Here is a 23,626-nt window from a genome sequence, read left to right on the forward strand (position 1 = left end):
CAAGCATTCGGCTTTGGAGGGCCCCAGTCGGGCAGGGCCACTTCATCTTTCAAGTTGTTTGTATTTCTAAAGTGGCCACTGAGGCGCGAGGGCGGGGAGGGGGGGGAGGGGGAGCAAGGGGAGGAGGGGACTGCAGAGGGCGAGGGGGCTCACAAAACTGCGGGGGGGAGGGGCAGGGGAGGCTGGGGGAAGGGCGGGGGGAGGAGAAGCTGAAGCCCCGGGAGCAGCGGGGAGAAAGGGAGGGGGTCTTGGGCTCAGGAGCCCTGTCCGGGGAGTTTGCTTGTTTGTTTGGCCGGGGTGGGGGAAGGAGGAAAGCAGACCGAAAAATCACGAATTCGAGGCCACAAACTTTTCTGAACGACACAGAAAGGCCCAGGTACCGCAACACAGAGCGCCAGGGCTGGGGCCTTGGAATGACCGAACAGAGGCACTTAGAATGTGGGATGTTAGCCGTGTGGAGTAGTCCTAGAACGTGGAATGTTAGAAAAGAACAGAGGGACCTCCGGCGATCTAAAGAATATCAGAGCTGGAAGGGCCCTTAGACAGCATCTGGTCAAACTTCCTTATTTGACAAATGGCTAAAGGGGTGCTGAGAGAGGAAGGTACTTTGCCCCAGGTCACAGATTAACCTCGCAAGTAAGTGGCCATATTGAAACTAAGGCTCCGTGACCCCACAGCGTTAGCTTTTCACTCTTAAACACTCTTACGGGCTGTGAGGGGATGGTCAACACAGTTAGAAACCCATTCCCGCCACCAGTCTTTCCTCTGTTTCCTTTACCAAGTGCCCTCAGCCAATTATTTCTGCGGCCTCAATGGGAGTGGAGTCTTGCCCCTTTCCAGCTTCTGGAGAGTCCCGGCGTTGCGCCCCAATGGAGGTACTTTGGGCTGCGTGTAGGGGAGGTTCAAGGCACATCTACCCTCCCCATCCCTAGCTCCGATGCTCGATCTTCGCAAATAAGGTGGGGAGGCAGTGGATGCGGACACGAGAGGCCCTGGGAAAAAGCCCTGCTTGGTCAGAAAAATTGAGTTCAAATTGCTTCTGAACTCAACCGCGCTAAGAAAGTCAACCTATGACAGCGATATTACGCATGTTACTTCACAGTTCCGAGTTTCAGTATTGTCATCTGCAAAATGGGGATATTAATATTTGCTCTGCCTATCTCACAGAATTGTAAGGATAAAATGATGCAGTGAAAGGCCCAATCAAACTTAGAGCGCTAGAAGCCTTGCACCTCAATGAATTGTCGGGAATAAGGCGCCAGAGTGACCAATTATTACTACCTGGCAGTCTGGGTCTTTCTTTCGGGTGTGGGGGAGTTACCCAGCTCCCCACCTGGCCTCCCCACTCCCAGACCCTGGCCGTAGTTCAGACAGCCTCGGTAGTCCCAAAGCAGGTGACTTGAGGGAGAATCCCTGAAGCTCTACCCAATTCAGGCCAGGTATTTGAGCTGATTCTCAGAGACCGGAGCTAGGCCCAGAGAAAAAGTAGAGACTGAGTCTGGATCTGGGCCAGGCCTTGGGGAAGAAGGTTTGCCCGTTCAAGGTGCTAGGAAGCAAGAGAGGGGAAAGGAAAAGATGTCTTCTGTGATCTCACCGAATCATTGCTTATTTACACATACACGCCTGCCCCGGCGAGGGCAGGGGCTGTGCTCGCACAGAGGTCAGAGACCTTCCAAGTTTAAATATAGTTTATGCACAGGAAGAGTTTGGGATGGTATTAGCGCTTGGGGAGGCTGTCCGGACGTCGGGGGGGGGGCGAGTCACGGGATTCCAACCTCCCTCTCCCGGCCTAACTCAGGGCCACTAGGGCCAGGCCTTGGGGACCGCAAAGAGCTCTTCTCTTCTGGACGTGTCTAGAAAGAGTTCCGCTCCGGCCCGCTCCCCTCCCCCTACCGAGGTTTGCTGGGAGACGCTCTCGATTTTCCGAGATACGGACTTCAGGCCCCAGGCTCCCCTCCTCTGGAGCTCCCAGGCCTGCTGTCGGGTAGGAGCGGTAGGAAAGCCCCGCCACTGCCTCTAGTCTTGCCTATACCCAGCCCTACAAAAAGTTTCGAAGAAACTGGTGCTGGCTGTAAGTCCAACAAACCCCGCAACAGAAGGGAAAATACAGGATCACCACAAATCTGCATGTACAACAGGGACCAAACCAGAAAGGTTACAGAACACAACAAAATAATCCACACAAAAATACAACACATAAAACACAACAGAGTTGGAAACAAGCACAGAGGGAGAAAAACAAATAGCCTGCACCCAAACACATAAAATCACACACACACACACACACAACACACACACACACACACACACACACTTCTCCAAGGAGTTCTCCGTCTTGAGCCCCGAGTCATTGCTTGACAGCATTAAAGGGAATGCTGAGGAGAAATCGAGGGGTTCCCCCTGCCTCCTCGATCATAACTCCCTTAGAACCCCAAAGGCAGCCTCACTTCTCTTGGCCTAGTGAAAACCCAGAGCGGGTGAATTATCAAACTTATTCAGAGGTCCAATCCCACTCCCCTTCGTCAGGCTCCATTTGTCTCTTTTCTTCCTCTCCCCTCCAACTGAGAGATCCCCAAAGCCTCAAATCTCTGCGTGTCTTTGGGATCATTGCAATAGAAAGGAGGAAGTGGTGGGACAGCAGAGAAGAATTTTCCAAAGTTGCCCCGTCCACATTGTTTTTTTTGGGGGGGGGGCAGAAGGTGATGGGAGGTGGATCTTGCCATAGAGACTCCGGGAGAGTTCAGGCCAGGGTTTTCAGAGTGTTTCTTGAGCCCTCCCGCTTCCCCACTCCACCCCCCCCCTTTTTTTTTGTTGTTGAGAAGGAAGGTCCAGTGTCTCTTTGATCTGCGATCTTTAGGCGCCTCAGACAAAGAGAGCACTGAAGGCGAAAGCCCCTCGGGTGCCTCTAGTACTCGGCCCCTCCTCCCCCGGGCACCTCGGACCCCAGCCTGGGGTCCCCGACCAACAGTGCTCTCCGGGGTCAAGCGGAGGGCTTCCTTCCCATTTTAGACTCAACCCTAAACACACACACACACACACACACACACACACACACACACACACACACACACAAACATGCAGTCTAGAGGGACCAAGCAGAAAGAACAATACTCGGGGGTAGGTGTGAGGGAGAGGGGCTAGTAGGACAGAGGACTAATCCTTACTCATAAAGTGACCTACAAACTCTTCCCAGGGTATGTGCTCCGTGCCTTCCTTTGGCCAGTTAGGGAGAATCCTTGACGTTCTTGGAGTGGAGAGGGCAAAAAATTCTGTTGTTCTAAGTCCTGGCTACTGATTCGGAGAAAGGCCACGAGGGTGGGAAGGATCCAAGATGGTCTCCTCTCCCTCTTCACCTTTGGAATATCTGCCCCTAGTCCCACTCCCACCTCTGTTGTGGTGGTGGGGGGCCCTCAGAGGGTTGACAGTCCTCCCCAGATATCAGTCTTTCTTTCTTTCTTTCTTTCTTTCTTTCTTTCTTTCTTTCTTTCTTTCTTTCTTTCTTTCTTTCTTTCTTTCTTTCTTTCTTTCTTTCTTTCTTTCTTTCTTTCTCTTTCTCTCTTTCTCTCTTTCTCTCTTTCTCTCTTTCTCCTTCCTTCCTTCCTTCCTTCCTTCCTTCCTTCCTTCCTTCCTTCCTTCCTTCCTTCCTTCCTTCCTTCCTTCCTTCCTTCCTTCCTTTTTGTGGTGTGGCTTCATTCTTTCTGGGTTTGGAGGAAGATCTCTTTGAAATACACTTGGTATAGATGAGACCACTGTGGGGAAGGGGGGGGAATGGGGAGAACACACAACCTGGATTCAAATTTAATCAGAGGTTTAAGCAACTGGCTGTTGTGATGCCACTATAGCAAGCCAGCTTGGGGAAAGATGAACTACTTTCCAAGTAGATTCCTTCCTGAGCAAGTCACTTCACCCTGTCTAAGGTTTTTTCTTCAACTGCAAAAGGAGAGAAAAGATGGTTTGCCTCAATATTCCTTCCCAGCTGTTTCTATGTTCTAAATTCTTCCTCAGCTCTAACATTCTATATTCAAAGCCCCTTCCAGCTCCGAGAATGTGTTCTAAGGATCCTTCCAGCTCCAACATCCCATATTTTAAGGGACTTCTCAGCTGTAACTCATCGTGTTCTTAAGGTCCCTTCCAGAACTAACATTCCGTTTATGTGGATAAACGAAAATCTGGGGAGCTGGTTGTCAGGAGGAAGCCCTGGGTTCTATTTCTGCCCCTTTTCCTCCAATACAACTCTAGCCCCTTTGACACCAGCAATTTCCCTAGCCACAGGCTTGAGGACGATGATCCCCGCTTGCTATCTCCTAGAGGGACAAGGGCATCCCAGTTTCACGAAAAAACCCCGGGAAATGAAAAGCGAGACCGCTGAAGCGACTCTTGGGTCTGGAAAGGTACAGACGTGTGGTCAGTCTTCAAGCTTCACTTACCTCCCTTCATCCCCCACCTCCCCCCGCCCCACTGCAGATCGTTTATTTATTGAATGAACCATCTCCCCCAACTCCATCACCAGCCACCACTACCCCAGCCCCGGGAGGCGTTCAGGACCATCCCCTTCTCGGCTCATTCATCCCAAGGCTAGAGCTAGCGAAGCAAGTAATCGGGACGCCTCAGATGTCCGCGACCGCCCCAGATGTCCGCGCCCGCCCCGCCAGCCAGAGCTAGGCTCTAATTAATAGCCCGCGATCCCTGCGAGCCGCCGGGCGGTGCGGTAATATGATGAACTCCCTTTGTGCCCGTGTCACCGAAAATGTTTCTGATAAGGGGAAGCAAAGCGAGGATCAAAAGGCCCTCGCTCCTCGGCTTCCTCCAGTCCTGCCGCCACTTTCCCTTTGCTCCTCTCTTCTCCCCTTCTCTCCCGTCCTCGACTCTCCTCTCTTCTTCTCTCTCCTCCTCGCCTCTGCTTTCCTGTCCTGTCCTGTCCTCTTCTCTCCTGCCCTGTCCTGTCCTCTCCTCCCTCCTCCTCTCCTCTCTCCTCCTCAGTCTCATCTTCTCCCTTCTCCTCTCCTCTCTTCTCCTCTCCTTCCTTCTTCTCTCCTTTCCCCAGCCTCCTGTCCTCAGTCTCCTCTCCTGTCCTCAGTCTCCTCTGTCCATCTCTCTCTACTCTCTCTACTGTCTCTTTCCCATTCCTACGTTTCTGCAGAGTACCAGTCCCTGTCTCTTTGTGTTTCTCTAAGCTTCTTTCCGCGTTTCCGAGTCTTTCGGTCCTTAGCTCTCACGATTTTGGTTCCCGTCTTCCTGGTTTTCTGCCTCTTTCTTCTCTGTAGCTGGTTCCCGAGTGTCTTTCTAAGGTTCTCTCCCACTGTGTGTATCTCTCTCTCTCTCTCTCTCTCTCTCTCTCTCTCTCTCTCTCTCTCTCTCTCTCTCTCTCTCTCTGTGCGTCTCTTTTCCTCTCCCTTTGGGGACCGGTTGAAATCCATCGCCCAAGCTGAAGCAATGAGATATCTGTCCAGTCTCCAAGTCCAGTCCCCAAGTCCAGGCCCTGGCCCCCAGATCTGCAGCCACCAACTTAAGAGAAAACATCTTTTGTCCCACTGGCCAAGAACACACTCAGGCCCACGCAGTCACAACGTCACAATCCAGAGAGTTCCAGAGAGACACACTTCGACGGGTCAGTACCGCCCTAGAGCCTTGCGTATCGCCTGCGGACACACTTGTACATCCACAGAATAAAAATGACAGATGTGTCCCCACGGAAGTACACTTTGTGTGGTTCCAGTCCCAAGGGTAGCAACTACGTGGCAGTGGATGTCCTCTGCAAAGGACACACAAACAAGTAACAGAAATAATAGTAACAATAATAGTAATTTCCTTTATGTTATAAAGCGCTTTGAGGTTTACAAAGGGGTTTCGCATACACTCAAATTGTTCAGTAAAAATGCACAGATCATAGCCCCACCCCTGTAGCTCCCTCTAGTGATCTCCAGCTCCTCGGGTGGAGCTGGGGCCCAGGGATGCCCCTGCTACCTTTGCACGAACACAAGACACCGGGGTCTCTAGCCTCTTTACCACTGCCCCAGGGACACCTGACGGCCCAAGTACCCGCCTATTTGACCCCTTGGTCTGTGACTGCGGGGAGGAGAGGAAGGATCTGCATCCCCCCTTCCCTGCTTCCATTCCCTTCCTCTTTCCCCTGAGTCCTCCTCCCCTCGTCTCCTTCCCTTCCTCCTCTTGTTCCTCTCCCCCTTCTCCCTGCGGCCCCCCCCCCCGTCTCCCCCTGACCCTTGACCTGCCTCTCCCTCTCCCTCTTTGTTTGAAGTTCAGGAGAGAACTTTCTAATAGCGGCCGTTCTCTCCTACACCCCCCCCCTTAGGTCACCGTTCTGCCTTGATTCGATTTGGGAGCTCCCTCCCCCCTAGCTCGACCCTAGCCCGGGCCCACAGCCTCCGGAACAGCCCAAGGAAACACTGACCCCGCTTACACCTTTTTTCTTCCAGCCAAAGTTGTCTTGAAAGGTTTTTTTTTGTGGGGGGGAGGCAGTGAAGAGGGAAAGCATGAAGACAGTGGAAGCTGAGATGGAAAGTGGATACATTAAACAAGATATTTCCAAATTTAAAGAGAAGAATGCAGTAGAAATACATCCTCGACACAAACATGATAAAGTTACTGTCCTTTTAGAAACAAGGGACCAATTATTGAACAACTTTAAATGGAGGGATTTTGGTTCATGTTAAAATTCAATGAATGAGGCAGTTAGGTACCAGGATAAGATCCCTTACTTGGGGGGCAGGAGACCTTGGTTCTCCTCCAGACTGTCAGTAAGTAGCAGTTTTAGAATTCTCCATTAACATTATCTGGAACTCTAACATTCTATGTCCTACGGTCTTCCCAATTCTGCGTTCTAAGCAGTCCCTCCCAACATTCTCAGTTCTAAGACCCCTCTCATCTCTAATATTCTATGTTCTAATATCTCTTCCATCTCTAACATTTTGTGTTCTAAGTTCTCTTCCAGCTCTAACATTTCTGTGGTTCCAAGATTCTATTGATCTCTCTTTTCTTTTTACCAATGCCTTCTTAGGAATGCCTGGAATGCTGCCCCCTCCTCCCCTTTACCCATCCTTCAAGGCTCAACTCACATCCTACAATCCTCGTGATGCCTTCTCTTTGCACCTTAGACAAGTCAGTTCTTAAACATCAATAATAATAACAACAGTAAATCACAACAGTAATAACTACTTATATGAGCTTTTTGGGGGGAGTAGGGATGGTGGTGGTGGTTTCCAAAGCCCTCTCTTATCCAACTGATCTTCTCAAAGTCCCTGCTGTGAGTGGGGCAGAGCAGGGATTATTGTCTCCCTTTCACAGATGAGAAAAAAGTATTTTGCATGTCCAAACCCTCTATACTGATGATAGCTTCTGACTCCCCTATTTGTTAATTTTTTCCCCTGGGCCTGAGTCTTGTTTTCCCAATGAGATAGTGAACTCCTTGTGTTCTCAAGGAATGATCTTTAAAAAATTGTCCTTGTATCTCTAGGCCCAGCTGGACCAAATAATAGGTGTCCAATGAACAGACATATTCTTTTGAATATTGGTGATAGAACTTAGGGGAAAAAGCATCATGAGAGAATCTTTGTTTGCTTAGAGAGTCTCTCTCTCTCTCTCTCTCTCTCTCTCTCTCTCTCTCTCTCTCTCTCTCTCTCTCTCTCTCTCTCTCTCTCTTTCTCTCCCCCCCATACCTATATAGAAATACTGTGTGTGACAACTATCATATTCACAAAGACATAGTGTTTTTTTTTTCAAGGCCAAATAATCACCTTATCGCTTTAAGGCTAGTGTTATATGTGCTTTTAAATCCTTCCATGTAAATTCCACTGAAAATTTGGAAAGCTGAGGCAGGGGGAGGGGAAATGGAAGGGGGAGGGGGGAGGTTAATCCGGGTTTAACGCTATGATGCAGTCACAGGACCAGGGTTAGCCTGATTGTGTTATCTCTCCCCAACATTTGAGGCTCCCATATTTCACCCAGCCAAATAGCTTCAAGAGAAGTGCAGATGGCGGCAGTCGGCCTGCCTCAGGAAAATATGTTATTAATATCTAAATAACTTTCCAATACTGTCTGGTAAATCTCCCCTTCACCATTTCAAATGATGAATTCGTTTGAAGTCTTCCCCCTGTCTCATCTTTTCAATGTCTCTCTCTCGAGCTCTTCTTCCTTTTCTTAACCAGGCTTATTTCAAACTGGTAAATATCTAATTCCTTTAACCACTCAGCCAATTGCCCAAGTTTCTTATGTACAATGCCTGGAAAACCTCTGTGTTTGGAGATGTCTTGAGATGGACACACAGAGCAGATTGGTCCCCATTTGGTGATGCTTAGGAGAGGTGACTTCAGGATGAACCAAATTTAGGATACAGCTTCCTTCCTTCCTTCCTTCCTTCCTTCCTTCCTTCCTTCCTTCCTTCCTTTTCCTTCCTTCCTTCTTCTTTCCTTCCTTCCTTCCTTCCTTTCTTCCTTCCTTCCAACAACACCCAAACAGTAACTCCCCCGGTAAAGTATGGCCTTTTTCAAATCACTACACTTCTCTGGGCCTCAGTTTCCTCCTTTGTAAAATCAAGTCAGTGAACTATATGACCTCTCAGATCCCTTCCAGGTGCAACATTTTATGTGTTTTTAGGTCTCTTTTAACTTGGACAGCCTCTATTCAAAGGTTCCTTCTAGCTCAGACATTTTATATTCGAAGGTTTCTTCCAGCTCTGCTATTGTATTCTAAGGGCTCCTCTAGCTCTGGTAGTTTGTGTTCTAAGATTCCTTCCAGCTCTGAAGTTCTATCATCTAAGGATCCTCAAAAGAGGTCCTTCGCAGCTCTGATAGTCTATGATTTTAAGGCTTATCCTGGACATTCTCGAAATCTCTGAGATGTATTTCCCCCTTCTTCTCCAATACTTCCCCCTCTCAGGCTCCCCCTTAGGAGCATAGGGTTGGGCTTCCCTGCCCTCTCCTGGGTGGATAATTACTCTCCCCTCCCCTGCTTTCCCTTGTTTAAAGTTTGCTTTTTAAAATGTCTTGTATTCGATTATGCTGTTCATTTCCCCTCCAACCTTATCTCCTTCTGTCTCTTCTCTCCTTCCCGTCACACTTGATTTAGGAGAGAGTTTATCTTGCAAACATTTGCCTACTTTGTTTATTTACACCAGGTTCTGAGGCTACTAGCTAGCGAAAGCCTGTGTTTGCCTTTGTAATTGTTATCTCTCTTTATTGTTGTATTGCATTTGTCTCAGCTTCGTGTTCTGCTTTTTTTTTTTTGGGTGGGGGAGATGGAGGGGGTGGCTGTCAGCACCGAGTGTTCTAACTCTCTGAAAATGGCCTTCTGTGCTGGGACTTCCTCATTCCCCTCATCTCTCCTTCTCCACCCCCATCATCACTCTTTTCTTTTCTCTCTCTCTCTCTCTCTCTCTCTCTCTCTCTCTCTCTCTCTCTCTCTCTCTCTCTCTCTCTCTCTCTCTCTCTCTCTCCCCCCCCCCCCCAGCCCCACTGAATATGCACGGAGGAGCCCAGGCGAAAGCCAGCGAATTGCCTGACACCCTCCTATCTTTCTCCTGGCCCCCATTATGCGAAGTTGATCCTTCTCTGAACAGGCACAAATCCAGCCTGGTCTCTGTTTGATTAGATTGCCAACCGGGGTAATCCTTTGATTTGGTGAAGTGTCAATTACCTCTCTTAAAACACACATTTACCGAGGAGGGAACTTGTTGGTTTAAATCAATGCAGGTGGCTTCTGATAAATTGACTATCAGCTAGCACCCCCCCCCCAACCTGCTCAGGCTCCCTTCTCCTTGTTTTCTCTTCGACCAACCTCCCCCCCAACACACACACACACACACACACACACACACACACACACACACACACACAGAGGCAAGCACACACTTCTCTCCCTCCCACCTTCTTCTCACTAGTCCAGTAAACAATGCCACTCCCAGGTGTGAAGCCGAAAATACTGCGGGGGCCGAGAGGAGTTGCTCCCCCTTCCCCTATTCACTCTCTCCCCCGGAGCCTAATTAAATTTGGCAGGTCCTTGTACGCACAATCAAAACAGCTTCCTCCAGTGTAGCAAGCCACAGAAAACCGCATTAGCAGACTCGGCCAAATTAAATTGTTGCTACCTCCTCTTTTCAAGTGTCTAAATAGACCTTCTCCCCTCCCGCTGATACTTCCCACTCCTGTACTACACCTGTAAATTCATCAGCCCTCTTCCTCACGCTTAAAAATAAATAAGAGTAAAATAAAAAGGAAAACAAAGAGACCACGACCTGGACCCGCCCACACACACTGCCCTAGACCCTTCCTGGGCCACCCGGAGCCCCAGCCGCTTCCTCTCCAAGGCCCCCTGACTCCAAAAGAGACATTTCGGGAGTGGGTTTCTTAGATTTGCGGGTCAAGGGGGAAGACAGATTTCCTTCGTTAAAATCGTTTCCCCTGCCCACGCTGGGCTTCTTTCCTAGCTCTGCTTTCCAGCTCTGACCCCTCCAGTTTCAACTGTGCCCTGGTCAGTTTCAGGGCTGACCTCCTCAGTTTCTGCTGCAGCTAGCCGAATTTCGTGTGTGTGCGTGTCTGTGTGTGTAGTATGCATTGTTTCCGGTCGCATTTGTCTCTTAGTCCCACTAGTTGGCTTCCTCAGCGTCCACTCAGCCTGGGTTCCCTTTCCCTGGTTCTTTCCAACTTGTTCGCAAAGTCTGTCCCTCCCGGAATGAGTGGGAAAACTTCCTTTCCATCTTCGCAAACAGCTGTTGCTCCCTCTTTTCTTCCCCTTCTCCGATCCTTGGAGACTGGGGTAAAAAGGGACGGAACTAGAGTGGGGAGGAGAATGGAGAAAGAAGTGGGGAGGAAAGGGGGACAAAGAGGTAGCCCATCTTCGTTCCCAGGTGAGGAAGACAGTGCCGGCTAGGAGTTGGGATTCAGGGCGGTCGTGTAACAATATCAGCAGCTTGGATAGTAATAACTCAGTCTGAACAAGAATAGGAGTAGAAAGGGGAGGGAGAAAGAAGAACGGAGGGGGAGGGAGGGAGGGAGGGAGAGAGAGAGAGAGAGAGAGAGAGAGAGAGAGAGAGAGAGAGAGAGAGAGAGAGAGAGAGAGAGAATATAGAGAATATGGGAGAGAAAGGATAGGGAAGGAGGGAGGTAGGGATAGAGGGAAAGAAAGAGAAGAGGAGAGGAAGAGAAGAGAGACGGGAGAGAGAAAATGAGAGAGAAAAAAGAGAATGAGGAAGAGAAAGAATAGGGAAGGAGGGAGGTAGGGAGAGAGGGAAAGAGAGGGAAAGAGAAGAGAGGGAGAGAAAGAGAGGGAGAGGGAGAGAGAGAGAGAGAGAGAGAGAGAGAGAGAGGAGAGAGAGAGAGAGAGAGAGAGAGAGAGAGAAGAGGAATACGAACGTCTCATGAATATCAGCCCAAGGCAAGCAGGAGTGAGCTGTTCAAAGATGAAAGTGCAGAGAAATAAAAGCCCAATTTAATCTGCTTTAAAACCCTTCGACTTAACGTTTGTGCTTCAAACTCTGAGAGTGAGGACTGATTGCGGATAAATAGTTTCTTACCATGCCTCGAAGCTATTACACCCCTCTCCAACACAGTTCCCTATTCAGCAGCCCCACTTTTCATTACCAGCTCTAATAAGTCTTAGCATTATTAAATGCCAAGCAGACGACAGAAAGAAACCAGCGCAGGGAGGAATCTCTCCTTAGCTCTTAAAGAGGAGAGCTCTTAAGCCCCTTCTTTGTCGACTCCCCGCAAGGAGAGAGGAGCAACCCCCCGAGAGGGCATTTGTCACAAGAGAAGCCAAAACAAAGTTGTGGCTGTCTTCCCCCACTACCCCTGGCGCCCTCCAAGCACCCCTGGTGCCCTAGCTCTCCTTTCTGTCCAAGTCTTCTCCCCTCCGCCGTGGCCAAGTCAGAGGAAGGCAGCAGGTTTGGACTGAACTCTATAGCTGACTGTGGGGAGGGGAAACCCCGAAATAGCCTGATTTGGCAGGGTTCAGAAATAAAGGGTTACAAATCAGGTCCACGCGCCGTGACCCCTGACTACGTCCAGACACTCAGAGCCAACGCACCCGCCCCCAGCCACTCGGACACACTCCATTGCACAGCTCCGGCCCCACACTTGCTCCTTTCGTTAGTAAGACAATTTATTCGGGATTTGAGTTATCCCCACGGAATCGCCTGCATTTCTTTCCAGATCCCTTCCTTCTCATGCGTAACAGAAAGGCAGGGTCCATCGTTCATCCCAAGCTCGGGATAAATAGGCTTCCCCCCCAGCACCTTTTCCCTCCCCCTAGCATTCCCAGCTCTTTACAGGTCTTTCAGGGGAAACCTCTGTCTAGCGAAGGCAGTTCGGCAGCTGGTCGGCGGTTAGCGAAGGTCACTAGGAACTGAGGCCACTGGCTCTCACTCTGCTGACCAGTCTCTGTTTTGGCCCCTTTGCCCGTCCACGCGCCAGCAGCGAAATGAAATCTCTGTACTTGGAGGAGACTTCCGTCCTGTGCCACCAACCCTGAGACCCTCAACTTGCTACCTGAGAACAAGAGTGCCGGTCCTGAGACCTGAGCAGCAACCTTCCTGAGAATACTTCCTCTTGTTCGGGCTTCAAAGACCCCTTGCTGTAGCCAGCTTCTCCAATTGAGATCTGCCTTGTTATACGGGGATGTAAGGGAAGAGAGAGGGGAAATGGATTTTGGTTTCGGCTGTTGGACTTTTTCCAGCAGCAAGAAATACAAAGTGCTTCTTTTTTTTTTTAGTCGCAGACACACGTAGCCCTCTCACCTCCGCAAAAAAACAAAACAAAACAAAACAACAACAACAACAAAAAAACCCCCAAACCCCCAAACCGAAAAATAAAAAAAAAAGCCCACAGCCGACCCTTAGAGACAGAGTGTGCCCTGGCCCTTCCAGGATACAATATTTCGAAGTGTCCGGGGCCTCAGGCCGGCGCCCAAGGGGCCTTAGAATATTCCCCGGCACTCTTAGAGCAGCGGGGAGCGGCGGAATAACTTAGCTCCCTTTCTTCGCCTCCTCCCTGGCCCTTTGTCCAAGAGCTGCGCGGCTGCTCGCACGTTTTTGAATGTCAATAGCCCGCCCCTTCCCCCGCTCCCCTCCCCAGGACTTGGGCCCTTTCCCTCAGTTCCCTAGTCGCCCTCCTTCTTGTACTTGGGTTGCCTTTGTGGGAGAGGATCTGGGCTCGGGAGGCGGCAAGAAGCTAGGGGGCTTTGTCTCTGAAGTTCATCTTCAAGGTTGGGAGGCAGAGTCAACAGCGGGCCTGATGTGTTGGGGGAGGTTAGGGGAAAGGGGGACTGCTCAAAACAAACGTCTGATCGAGGAGTTTAAAAGTTTTCTCCCTAACTCCTTTCTCTGCCTTCCTCAAAGTCTCGCAGCAGCAACACAGAGAAAGAATCAGTCTGTCTCCTTGTCTTGCCAGAATTGTCTTCTACCTTTCTTCTTTCTTTCCGCCAGTTCACAAGTACCTCTTCTGATCTCTACCTTTCTATCCATTATTTTCACCATCTCTCTACCCACACGCTCTAGTCTCATCTACTGTTACAGTCTCCTCTCCTTCTGGAAGAGTAATCTGGAATAAGACAGGCAGTCTCTGCTCCACCTTCCCCTCAAATTCAAGATTCGTTTTCTGGTGAGTGCGTCTCTCAAGAAAAATCTTCCCCAAATCAGGTGCGACCCGTAGATGCCGAGCGGAAAACGGGCCACACAGCTTGTCGGTTGCTAACAACCAAGGGTTCAGAGTGAGGGGAGCAGAGACTGGCATGGGGTGGGAAGGCGCGTAGTCCTGCTGTCTCGCCCCTAATATATGCGCTGGGCTCGAGGCTGTCCCACATCTCCGGACTACGGGATAATAATGCCTTTTCCCTTATCCCAGGACAGGGCCGGAAACTTCAACACAGGTTCTCTTCACTTGCCGAGGGCCCGCCCCAAATGGGCTTCTTCCCGGGGGACGGGAGACCCGGGCTTTCCCCACCCCTCCAGGCAGGCCGGCGATCTGCTCAGCTCGGCCCCGGCCAGAGAAAGGTACCGGATTCCCCCGCGCTCTCTAATTGATATTGATTGCACCGATCACTCAACTGTCAGGAGGAGTTTCAAGGGACCGTTTAGAAAGCAGTGGAAAAAGCTGTCGAACAAATTCATTTAGGGAGCCGCGATACGCACCCCCCCCTCCGGCTGCCCTCCCCTAGCCCTCCCTTTGCCTCCAGTTTCCTATAAATAATTGATCGAGACCCAGCTACCCGCGAACATGCCAACCTTCCTAGACTCACGGAGGGGAAGGAGGAGAGAGGAGGGAGACCTGACTGACCCCTACTTCTCTGGAATGGGGGGAGGAGCTTCACAAAGCTCTCTCCAAACCCAACTTCCTTCTGTATCCCTAAACTTCACGCCTCTGAGAAAATAGACTATAATAGGAGGTGATAACAACGACGGCATAGAGACGTACTGTTGCCTTCATTCAACAACCAATAATAAGAGCAGTAACGTGGAGTAGGAGGAGAGAGAGAGTCCGGTTTTCCGGATCCAAATATATTGATTCCCCCCTTCCCCGACAATTTCTACCCTATACAATCCGATTGCTTTAGCCCTAATCCATCAATAACAATCAATCCCTTCTTAGCGCTTGGGGGATACAAAGCGCTTTACATCCATTAACCATATTTGGCTTTTATATAACCTTTACATTTTTTTCAGGGACTGTCTTTTCACATAATCTTAAGAGTTGGGTAGTGCAAGTAAGCCCTTTTACGGACAAGGAAGCCGAGTCTCTGAGAGGTTAAGTGACTTGTCTGTGGTCATCAAGCAAGCATTAGAGGCCAGGTATACTAACTTCCAAGTCCGGGGCTCTACCTACCACACCCTTGCCTATCTTATCCATCTAGATCCTTTGATCTTCACAATAGGGGGACTGGGGAAAATTCTCTCATACCCATTTTCCAGATAAGAAAAAGGAGGGTTCCAAGAGGGAAAGTGATTTGCCTGGGTTCACTTGGCAATTAATGACAGTGGTTAGACTTGAACTGAGGTTCCTGACTTCCAAGTCAAGACACGAAACTGTTTTTCCACCTCTGTCCGCCTTCCTAATACCATACTGGACAAACATCTCTCTCTCTCTCTCTCTCTCTCTCTCTCTCTCTCTCTCTCTCTCTCTCTCTCTCTCTCTCTCTCTCTCTCCCCCTGCCCTTTTCCCAGAACTCAGGCGCCGGACGCAAAGGCCGCTGGAGGGTCCTTTTTCTACCTTTGTCGCCCAGGATGCCGTCGATGCTGTGTTTAGCCTTCTTCTCGCCGTCCTCTTCCTTCTTGTCACACTCATCCTCTTCCTCTTTCTTCCCGAATTTGATTCTGAGCACACGGCTAATCGAACTCACTAAACCTCAGAAATTCAAATGCAAAAGAGAAAGTATAAGTCGTGGAGAAAGTAAACCTTTCTCTCCCCTCCTCCCGTCACCACCAGGGGCCTGGCCCCTAGAGGGTTTAGGGAAGGAGGGAGGCTCTCAGCTGCTATCCTGCAAGTGAACCGGGGCGACTCTCACCTTCACAGAGCCTCCGAGAAAGTCATACACACCCAAATATGCAATTTACGTACATGTGTACCCACGAATACACCCCCAGGTGCACCCCCATGTCTTCCCAGTCACATACATAGCGTCACACATTTACATGCGTCTAAAACCTGCATTTATACCTATAGTCATGCATAGGCACACATATTTATATACACACACACTCAAACATACACCTACAGACACGCCGGCACCCATGCATAAACTACTCGTTTATACCGACGCATCTTTATGTGCATGCTCCTAAACACAATAAATATCTGTATCGGTGCACGCCAGCAAACACTTGTACACACATCCTCACACACGTGTATGTATATTTATATATATATATATATATATATATATATATATATACACACACACACATCACACATATCTACATTGACCCCCGACTTCCCCCATCCTTATCTGTCCCTAATCAAACACAGTTAAGCCACCGGTGCGCCTAACCCCTCACTCTAGCTTGTCTGAGGGCATGAATCCCCCGGGACCGCGGCTCTGGCCTTGGCGCTCAAACGCATCCCGGTGTCTGCATCCCAGACGCGCAGCACTGAGTTCAGGCCAGGCTGAGAGCGCAAAGCGGAAGGCCAGAGCCGGTGGCCCAAAAGAGAGGCTGTAACCCTTACGTGCTGGAGCCGGCCAACAGCCTGCAGGGGAGTGGAGCCTGCGGCTGACCCGGGTCAGGGTTTAGGTGCCAGAACCAGGATTCCGGCACTCCTGAGGACAAGTTTACCCTGTTCAGTTTCCTGCAACCAGCAATTGAACCCTATCACAACTTTCTTCTCCTACTAAGTTCAGTTCGTTAATATAATAAAAGCTTTTGAGTTCGTGTCCTCTTTTCACTCTGTCTCTCTCGGTTCTCTCCTTTTCTTCTTTACTCATCTTCTTTAGTTCTTTCAGTATCTTTATCCCCTTTTTCTTTCTTATTGTCTTTTCTGTCCTTCCCAAATTTCTTTCTTTCTCTGTCTTAGAACTTGTTGGTACTATTTTATTTCTCATTCATCCTTCTCTCCCTCCTTCACTAATTCCTCTGTTTTTCTCTACCGTCCCTCTCCCTTCTCACAGAATTACCTCCTCTCTCCTAGTATGTTCTATCTTGCTTCACCCACATACTCTGTATATATTCCTCATCCTTCTGGCAGGAAAGTTCTGGAAATAGAGGGCAAGGGACCCTGGGTTGGTCCAGCTCGTACCCACAGGAGGCTGTATTTCCCCTGCCTCTGCGGCTCCCAGCCCAGCCAGCTCAGCTGTCTTCTCACCTGAGGGAACAGTGCTCCGGTCGCAGTGTCCATCCTTGAGCAGCCGATCTCGGATTTCCCAGCTAAACATCCCAGGGTTTTCTCTTTTGTATTCCTCTATTTTCTTCTCCACGTCTGGAGTGGCTACCTGCTTTAGTGAGGGAATGTGGGGGTAGGACAGGGGAAAGAGTAGCAAAGGAAAGGGGAGAGGAGAGAAATCACTTTCAATATAAACCTAAAATTGGGGCACTCAGATTATGAGGGAAGGGGTCTGGGATTCCCACCAAATCTTATGTAGGACAGAGAAGCAGTGACCCTAGTCATAGATAATCTGAGCTGGGAGGGACCTTATGGGTCCCTCTTATTTCACAGAAGGAGCAATGGAGACACAGAGAGGACAGCAACTTACTCAAGGTGACATGGAGTTAGTCACAAAAGTAAGACTTGGAACTCAGGTTTCGTAACTGTTAGTCCCAGCTCTTTCCACTAAGTCACAAAAGCAGGAGAGTCAAGAAAACCTGAGTTCCTATCCAATCTGCATCACTTGTAATAGTAGTACCGCTGGACCAGTTGCTTGACCTCTTTCAGCCTCAGTTTTCCCAGTTATAAAATGGGGATGATGTGAGGGAAGGGTTTTGAAAATTGTACAGTGCTAAATAAATACATATGAGTTGTTATTGTTATTATACTATATATTATAATCTATATTGTATATTATGTTATTATAGCTCTAAGGAAGTTCTCAGCTCTAAGGAAAGGAGTGGAGGGAGAGAAGAATGGAAAGGGTAAGCCAATATGAGGAAACCCTTATGGCTCCCTGAACCTGGCCTAGAACAGAGAGTAGGTGAAGGCTGGTTGTTACTTTGTTGACCGCAAAGCCTAGCTCCCTCCAGGCCCCAGGAGGAAACAGGCAACCTGTAGAGGGTGGAGGTGCATTCAAGGAGTTGTCTCCAGACCCGGGACTCTGGGAATGTTACTCATGCTCTTCCATCGAGGGCTACTAGGCTTCAAAAGCCTGAGTCATCCCGACAAATTGTCCTCAATTATCCAGATTGTGAAGGAAGAAAGGGGATTTTCGGAATAAGGATGCCTACGAATTATCTAAATATTTGAGGAGATTGTGGATTTAGGGGTTTCTGGAAGTGGAGATTTGGCCTTCATTTCCCTGAGGTGGGGTGAGGGATACGGTATAAACTTTTTCTTCCCTGCCGTTATCAAATTCTCTCTTATAGCTAGGAAATTGGGGTGGTATGGGTTCTTGGGGATGACATGGGGATTCTTCTCTCCATCAGCACCCCTAAATAACTCGCCCTGTGTCGGTGTTTCGGTCAGGGACATATGGCCTTCAAGCCTTGTAACTCAAGGTAGGTTCCCTCCACTCTCACGTCCTTGAGCTGGGAAGCTGGTGGTTGAAGAACTTAGGGCTCCCCAGGACACTCACCCTGGGTTTGCTGCCACCGATGGCCCCAGGTCGGATGGAGCCAGTCTCCTGATAGCGGCATAGGATTTTGGAGACACAGCCGTGGGAGACACGGAGCTGGCGAGAGATGACGCAGGGCCGGATACCGTGGTGGGCCATCTCCACGATCTTGTGGCGGATGTGGTTGGGTAGGGGCCTGCCGTTGATGAACACCCCGCCAAGTTGATTCACCCGACCCTGGCCAAGTGGGGTGGACACTGTGGGGAAGGCGGCAAGAGAGGAGAATCAGAATAAGAGGAAGTCCATTACAAAGGTGGAAGAAGGGTAGTTTGGGGTGCAGCTATCCCCCTAGGTTCCTAGAGCAGGCGCCTGCCCATAAACTGCGAAAGCACATATATGTCCTGTCAAATCTGGAGGCCACTTCCTTGCGGGTCCTTAGTTGGACCCTGCCATCTGCCCTCTGCCCTCTTCAGCCGTTGCATCTGGAGCTTTCTAGGTTCGGTTCCAAAGGGTGAAAAAGGTACCTGTTGTGCGGGGGCGGGGGGATTGGGAGCATCTTCTATGCTCCCAATTTCACTACATGACCCCTCATATCCATGGGCCACTTTTATGTGTGTGTGTGTGTGTGTGTGTGTGTGTGTGTGTGTGTGTGAAGAACGCAGGTGGGAGAATCGAATTCAAGTATAGAAGGAAAGAGCTGGTGGTGATGGCGGTAGGGTGGGGTGGAGTGGGTCGGGATCGTCGTAGATAAAGTTGAAGGACCCAAGGGAAAAGGCCCCAAACTCCTTTACTTGCTCGCCTGTACTCAATCTACACTCACAGCAAATCCACTGGGCTGAGAACTGAGGATCTCTACTCCCTGGTTTGGCTTGGCCCTCAGGCCAACTCAGAGAGAAGGCCGATTTTTTTTTTTTTTTGAGCAAAGAGAACGCCAGTCACGATACTTGGGCCCAAAGGAATCTCTTGGGATCTTCTGTTCCAGATCGGGAGGTCTGGACAAACCCGTTTGGGAGCGCGAGAACTGGGGGAGTTAAGTAGCCCATACTTGGTACCGGCTACAGAGGTGTCCAGACTTCCTGTGGGCCAAACAAAACGCCAAAAGTAAGAGCAAGTAGGAGGCCGGGAGATCGTAGTGTATCGCGATAGCTAGCGATCTCTGCAAGGGTTTCCCAGAGGGGGCAGCCAGGGCCAGGCCTGGACCTCTGGGGCCTTCCTGTTCCCCTGATTCGCTGCCCGAGGATTTATTTCGTTGTAGGTTAGCCTGGGGTTGAGAGAGGCGGGGGTGGGGAGTGGGTGGAGGGGGTTCGTGGAGAAGACTTTCTGCATTCCCCAAAACGTTTCTCTGCCCTCACTCTAGCTTAGCAAAACCTCCTGTGGGGCTGCCCTGGGGCCTGGGCTGTGCTAGAGAGAGCAAGATCAGCGACTCCCAGTCCCAGCACCAACACCAGCACCGGACCTAGGCTGTGCTTTTGGGGTGTGTGCGCGCGCCACCGGGGGCTCCCAACCAAGCTCCTACTGCGCCGCTTGCACCCCTTTCTCACAGAAGGTGTGCTGGGGAGGGGGGGGCTGCTGTAATCCGGACCCGAGCCCCCAGTGTGGGGACTGCATCGCCGCGGAAATCTAGCAGATTAATACAATTTCACAGCCGCCCGGATGGAGGAAGCTGGCTGCATAATTGGAAGACAAGGAGGGGGGTGGGGGTGGGAAGGAGGGGGAGAGAAGGCTTGGACTATATCACTGTCTCCCCCTTCCCTCGTGCTCCCCCTCCCCTCCTTCCAGCTCCCACTCTTTGCCAAAGTCGGTGTCTGCAGCTACCTCCGCATTTAATCAGCCATCCCGCGCCGCAGCGGCGGAGTCACCCGGCCTCTGCGGCCCGCTATGCCATTAGCGGACGAGAGCTCTCGAGTGGCCAACTTTATATTCAAGAGCCTCTCCAGCGGCCGCCACTTCTGCCTTCTCTGTATTCTCCGGCATGGTGTGCAAATATTGTCCTAATCCTCCGAGCCGTCCTCGCGCCGTCTGCTTCCCCGGCATCGCTAGAGCAAGGCACTCCACCAAATCCCCCGGGCGTGAAGGTTTTCCCGCCTGCGTGGCTTCCCACCACTTTCTCTCGCGCACTTGATCACGGAAACACTCACTCGCCTTCGTCTCCTTCGGGGACGGGGCCGCCTCCTCGCTCCCCCGATCTCGGGCGGGCTGCCCGGCTCATTCCTCCTGCCCAGCCCCCTTTCCCCCCTGCTCAGCGATTCTTTCTCCCTTTACTTTCCTCTTCCTCCTCCTCCTCAGGCACCGGGCGCATTCACAAAATCTCGAAATGAAATTTTAGCGAGCTCGGGGCTGAAGTAAAGACCCTCAAAACACTTCCGCGAGACACCCCCATTCCCAGAATCTGCCTGACGTTAGTTTTCAGTGACAAGTTTAGCTTCTTTAATTAGCTAAAATTGCATAAACACACACACACACACACACACACACACACACACACACACACACTCACACAGAACTCTCCTGACTGGATGAAGGAGCTTTACCGTGCCTTTCCTTGCAAATTTGATTTTGGAGGGGGGAACTTTGGGAAATAAATTCTTTGCTCCCCTTTCTCTAGGCAGCTACTGTCTCTCGTTCAAGGCGATAAAGGCGTGGGGGTGCAGGCGTCTCTCTGAAAACTCCAGAGTTTGGGAGTCTGGCTGAAAAGTTTTAAAATAAAATCGTTCTCCTTTCATATAGCTTCGGGAGCAGGCCCAGAAGCGAGAGTTTTCTAGGGCTACTTTCTTTCGGGGAAGAAGTATAGAAGCCATCATCTGTGTGATACTGCCCCCAGAACATTCACTGTGGATAATCCCCTAAAATAAAATGTTTTGTAAAATAATCTTCGTGGTCGAAATTAAAATCGAAAACCAACATAGAGCTGGACGGCTGAGTCTGGTGAGGGCGGAGAACGTCGCAGGGAAAGTAAGTGAAATTGGATAAGGAGGTGAAATTTACTAGCAGCTGAACCTTCCTAGGGTTGAGGAGGGGGGAAAGAAAGTCTGGGAGGGTGAGGGGAGTAAAGCCGAAACCCCCAGGGCAAGGAAAAGGACTAGGACATTGACAAGTGGAGGTCCCGGGAAAGTTCCCAGGTTCCAGCTACTCCCGGGGACCGACGGAGGGGAAAGCTCATTCCCTCCAGCGCCCGGGATGTCTGGGGACGCCACCCGCTCTCTGCAGCCACCACTGTGGTGTGCCCTTCGAGACAGTCGGGTCCCCGAGGACAGGGAGAAAGGGTGGGTTGTCCGGAAAGGAGCCGAAGAAAGTAGAACCCAAGCGGCCTTACCTTCCAAGGGAAATCCGGTCCGAGGGTAGTTCTGTCCCGGAGCGGGTCTCATCATTCTCGGTACTGTGCCGGGGAGAGCCGCCATTCTGGGCACGCCAGGGACAGGTCCGGAGTCCTCAGAAATCCTTCCTGTCTTCTCTCTTTTCCCCCCACTGTGAGCTCTTTCTTCCCGTCTCTCTCCCTTTCTCCTTTTTTTAAAAAAACCTCCCCCCCCTCCACCCCCACACACTCCCTACCCCCCACCCCACCCCCGGCTGCAGTCAAACGCGTCCAGAAGCTGGGAAACTGGGGGGGGGGGGTGAGGTGGGGGCGGGGGTGGTAAGGAAGTTAAAACAAACAAACCCGACCCAAGTCTCCCTCGGTCCCTCTGCGCCAGAAGTTGTGGGGGCAGAGGTGGGGAGACAGAGCTGGAAGCCGGTGCTGTGGAGATGGGGGAAGGAGGAGGGGTGGGAATCCTGTTCCCCCCCACCAGCCCCAGAAGAGCTGAGGACACCAGCTTTCGTACTAGGGGCTAAAGTTTCTGAGCTGAGGCTGCGAAGCGGATTTCTTTGGGGTTATTTATTTCTCTTCTCTTCTCTTCTCTTCTCTTCTCTTCTCTTCTCTTCTCTTCTCTTCTCTTCTCTTCTCTTCTCTTCTCTTCTCTTCTCTTCTCTCTCTTCTTCTCTTCTCTTCTCTTCTCTTCTCTTCTCTTCTCTTCTCTTCTCTCTTCTTCCTCTTCTCTCTCTCTCTCTCTCTCTCTCTCTCTCTCTCTCTCTCTCTCTCCCTCCCTCGCTCCCTCCTTCCCTCTCCCTCTTTCTCCTCTACTCTCCTCTCCTCTCTCCCCTACCCCTTCTCTTTCTGCTACCCGCCCCCAACACGCGCACACACAATCCTTTTCCTTCCAAGAAGGGGTGATTGAAGGAGGAGGAAGGTGTCTAGTTGGTTTGGGGGGTGTGGGTGGGAGGAGAAGGGAGGTTATATAGGAAGACTTTTGGAAAGAAGGGGAGTAGAGAGGGTGGAGGGGAGAGTGATCGTCTACGTAAGTTGTTTAAAGTACTTTACTTCTTGGAGGAGGAAGAGGAGGAGGAGGAGGAGGAGGAGAGAAGCAGTGGTGACTGGGATCTGATAGGCTCTGACTTTTTCTTTTATTCATGAGGAGGAAAGGGGGCCCGGCGGAAGGGACCGAAGGGCCAATAGCGAAAAGAAATTTACAACGAATATATCTGTATTTTAAAATCCGCGGTTCGGCCTGGTCAGCAGGAGAAACAGAACTGCCCATTAAAACTTGGGGCGAACGTAGGAGGATAGAGGAGAAAAGATAGAGGCATTGAGAGGCCTGCAGAAGATAGCCAAACTTTGTCCGAGTATTTTTGATGAACGGACTAGATCCACAGCGGATTCTCCCCCCCCCCCAAAAAAAAAGAAGCAGTGACGGCGGCGCTCACCACCAAGCCCAAAGGAATGCTCATTACTCCCGTCCTCTCCTTCTTGCTTTCTGGGTGTCTTGGTGCTGTCCCTCTGGCCTCTTCCCTACATGCTCCCCCCCATCAAAGTAGAGGGAAAAGGCGTTCAGTTGTTCACAAATCTCGTTCTCTCGCTCGATCGCCTTTCCTCCTTTTTCAGGTGCATGGGCCGCCCAGGTCAAGAAATTAAGAGAATTAAAAAGGGAAGTGATTTGGGGAGAAATGTCTGTACTGTCTTCTGGACAGTGTCCTCACCTCGTCTGCCAGGGCCTGTCCGGAGTCCCACAGTGCCACCTGCTATAGCTTCCAGGCGGGGTAGGGAGTGGGGGCGTAATACTTGTATTTTGGGCCAGTTTTTGAATAGGCGAGTCTCCTTCCCTTTTGCCAGGAGCCCTCTTCGGACCTCTCCTCTTAATTCTTCCCCCTCCCCAATCCTCACACAGAAATCTCCAATGCTACCTAAATCGAGCTGCCCAGCCCAGACCTTCTCTGCAGGCTCCTGACATCATGCCCTCAGCAGGTGGGCGCCTCTCTCCGGGCTGAGGTTACAGTCAGTCAGGCCCACTGAATATCGGGGACCAGGAGTGGGGGACAAGGGGGGTGGTAAGGTGTCGAGGGACCTGGCCAAGGATGCGAAGGGTGAAGGTGGAACTGCCCAAAACTTTCCAAGTCT

At 50.7% G+C, this 23,626-nt stretch overlaps 1 protein-coding gene across 2 annotated transcripts in view; it reads right to left on the reverse strand.

Annotated features, from left to right (window-relative positions):
• The window catches only part of PAX7 (paired box 7), a 162,374-nt gene extending 140,778 nt beyond the window's left edge, over positions 1-21,596 (reverse strand). Inside the window, exons 1-4 of one of the 2 annotated variants that reach the window (XM_020973165.2) lie at positions 21,512-21,596; positions 18,220-18,455; positions 16,800-16,929; positions 15,213-15,341 (exon numbers count right to left, since the gene is read on the reverse strand). In XM_020973165.2, the coding sequence (XP_020828824.1) occupies positions 15,213-15,341; positions 16,800-16,929; positions 18,220-18,455; positions 21,512-21,596 (580 nt within the window). Of the gene's footprint in view, positions 1-15,212; positions 15,348-16,799; positions 16,930-18,219; positions 18,456-21,511 lie in introns of both variants that reach the window. The other variant, XM_020973164.2, reaches the window with a different exon arrangement.
• Between the last annotated feature and the right edge of the window lie 2,030 nt (positions 21,597-23,626).

This window comes from Phascolarctos cinereus, unplaced genomic scaffold (assembly GCF_003287225.1).
Source record: "Phascolarctos cinereus isolate Bilbo 61053 unplaced genomic scaffold, phaCin_HiC Scaffold_726;HRSCAF=1367, whole genome shotgun sequence".
NCBI classification, from domain to species: Eukaryota; Metazoa; Chordata; class Mammalia; order Diprotodontia; family Phascolarctidae; genus Phascolarctos; species Phascolarctos cinereus.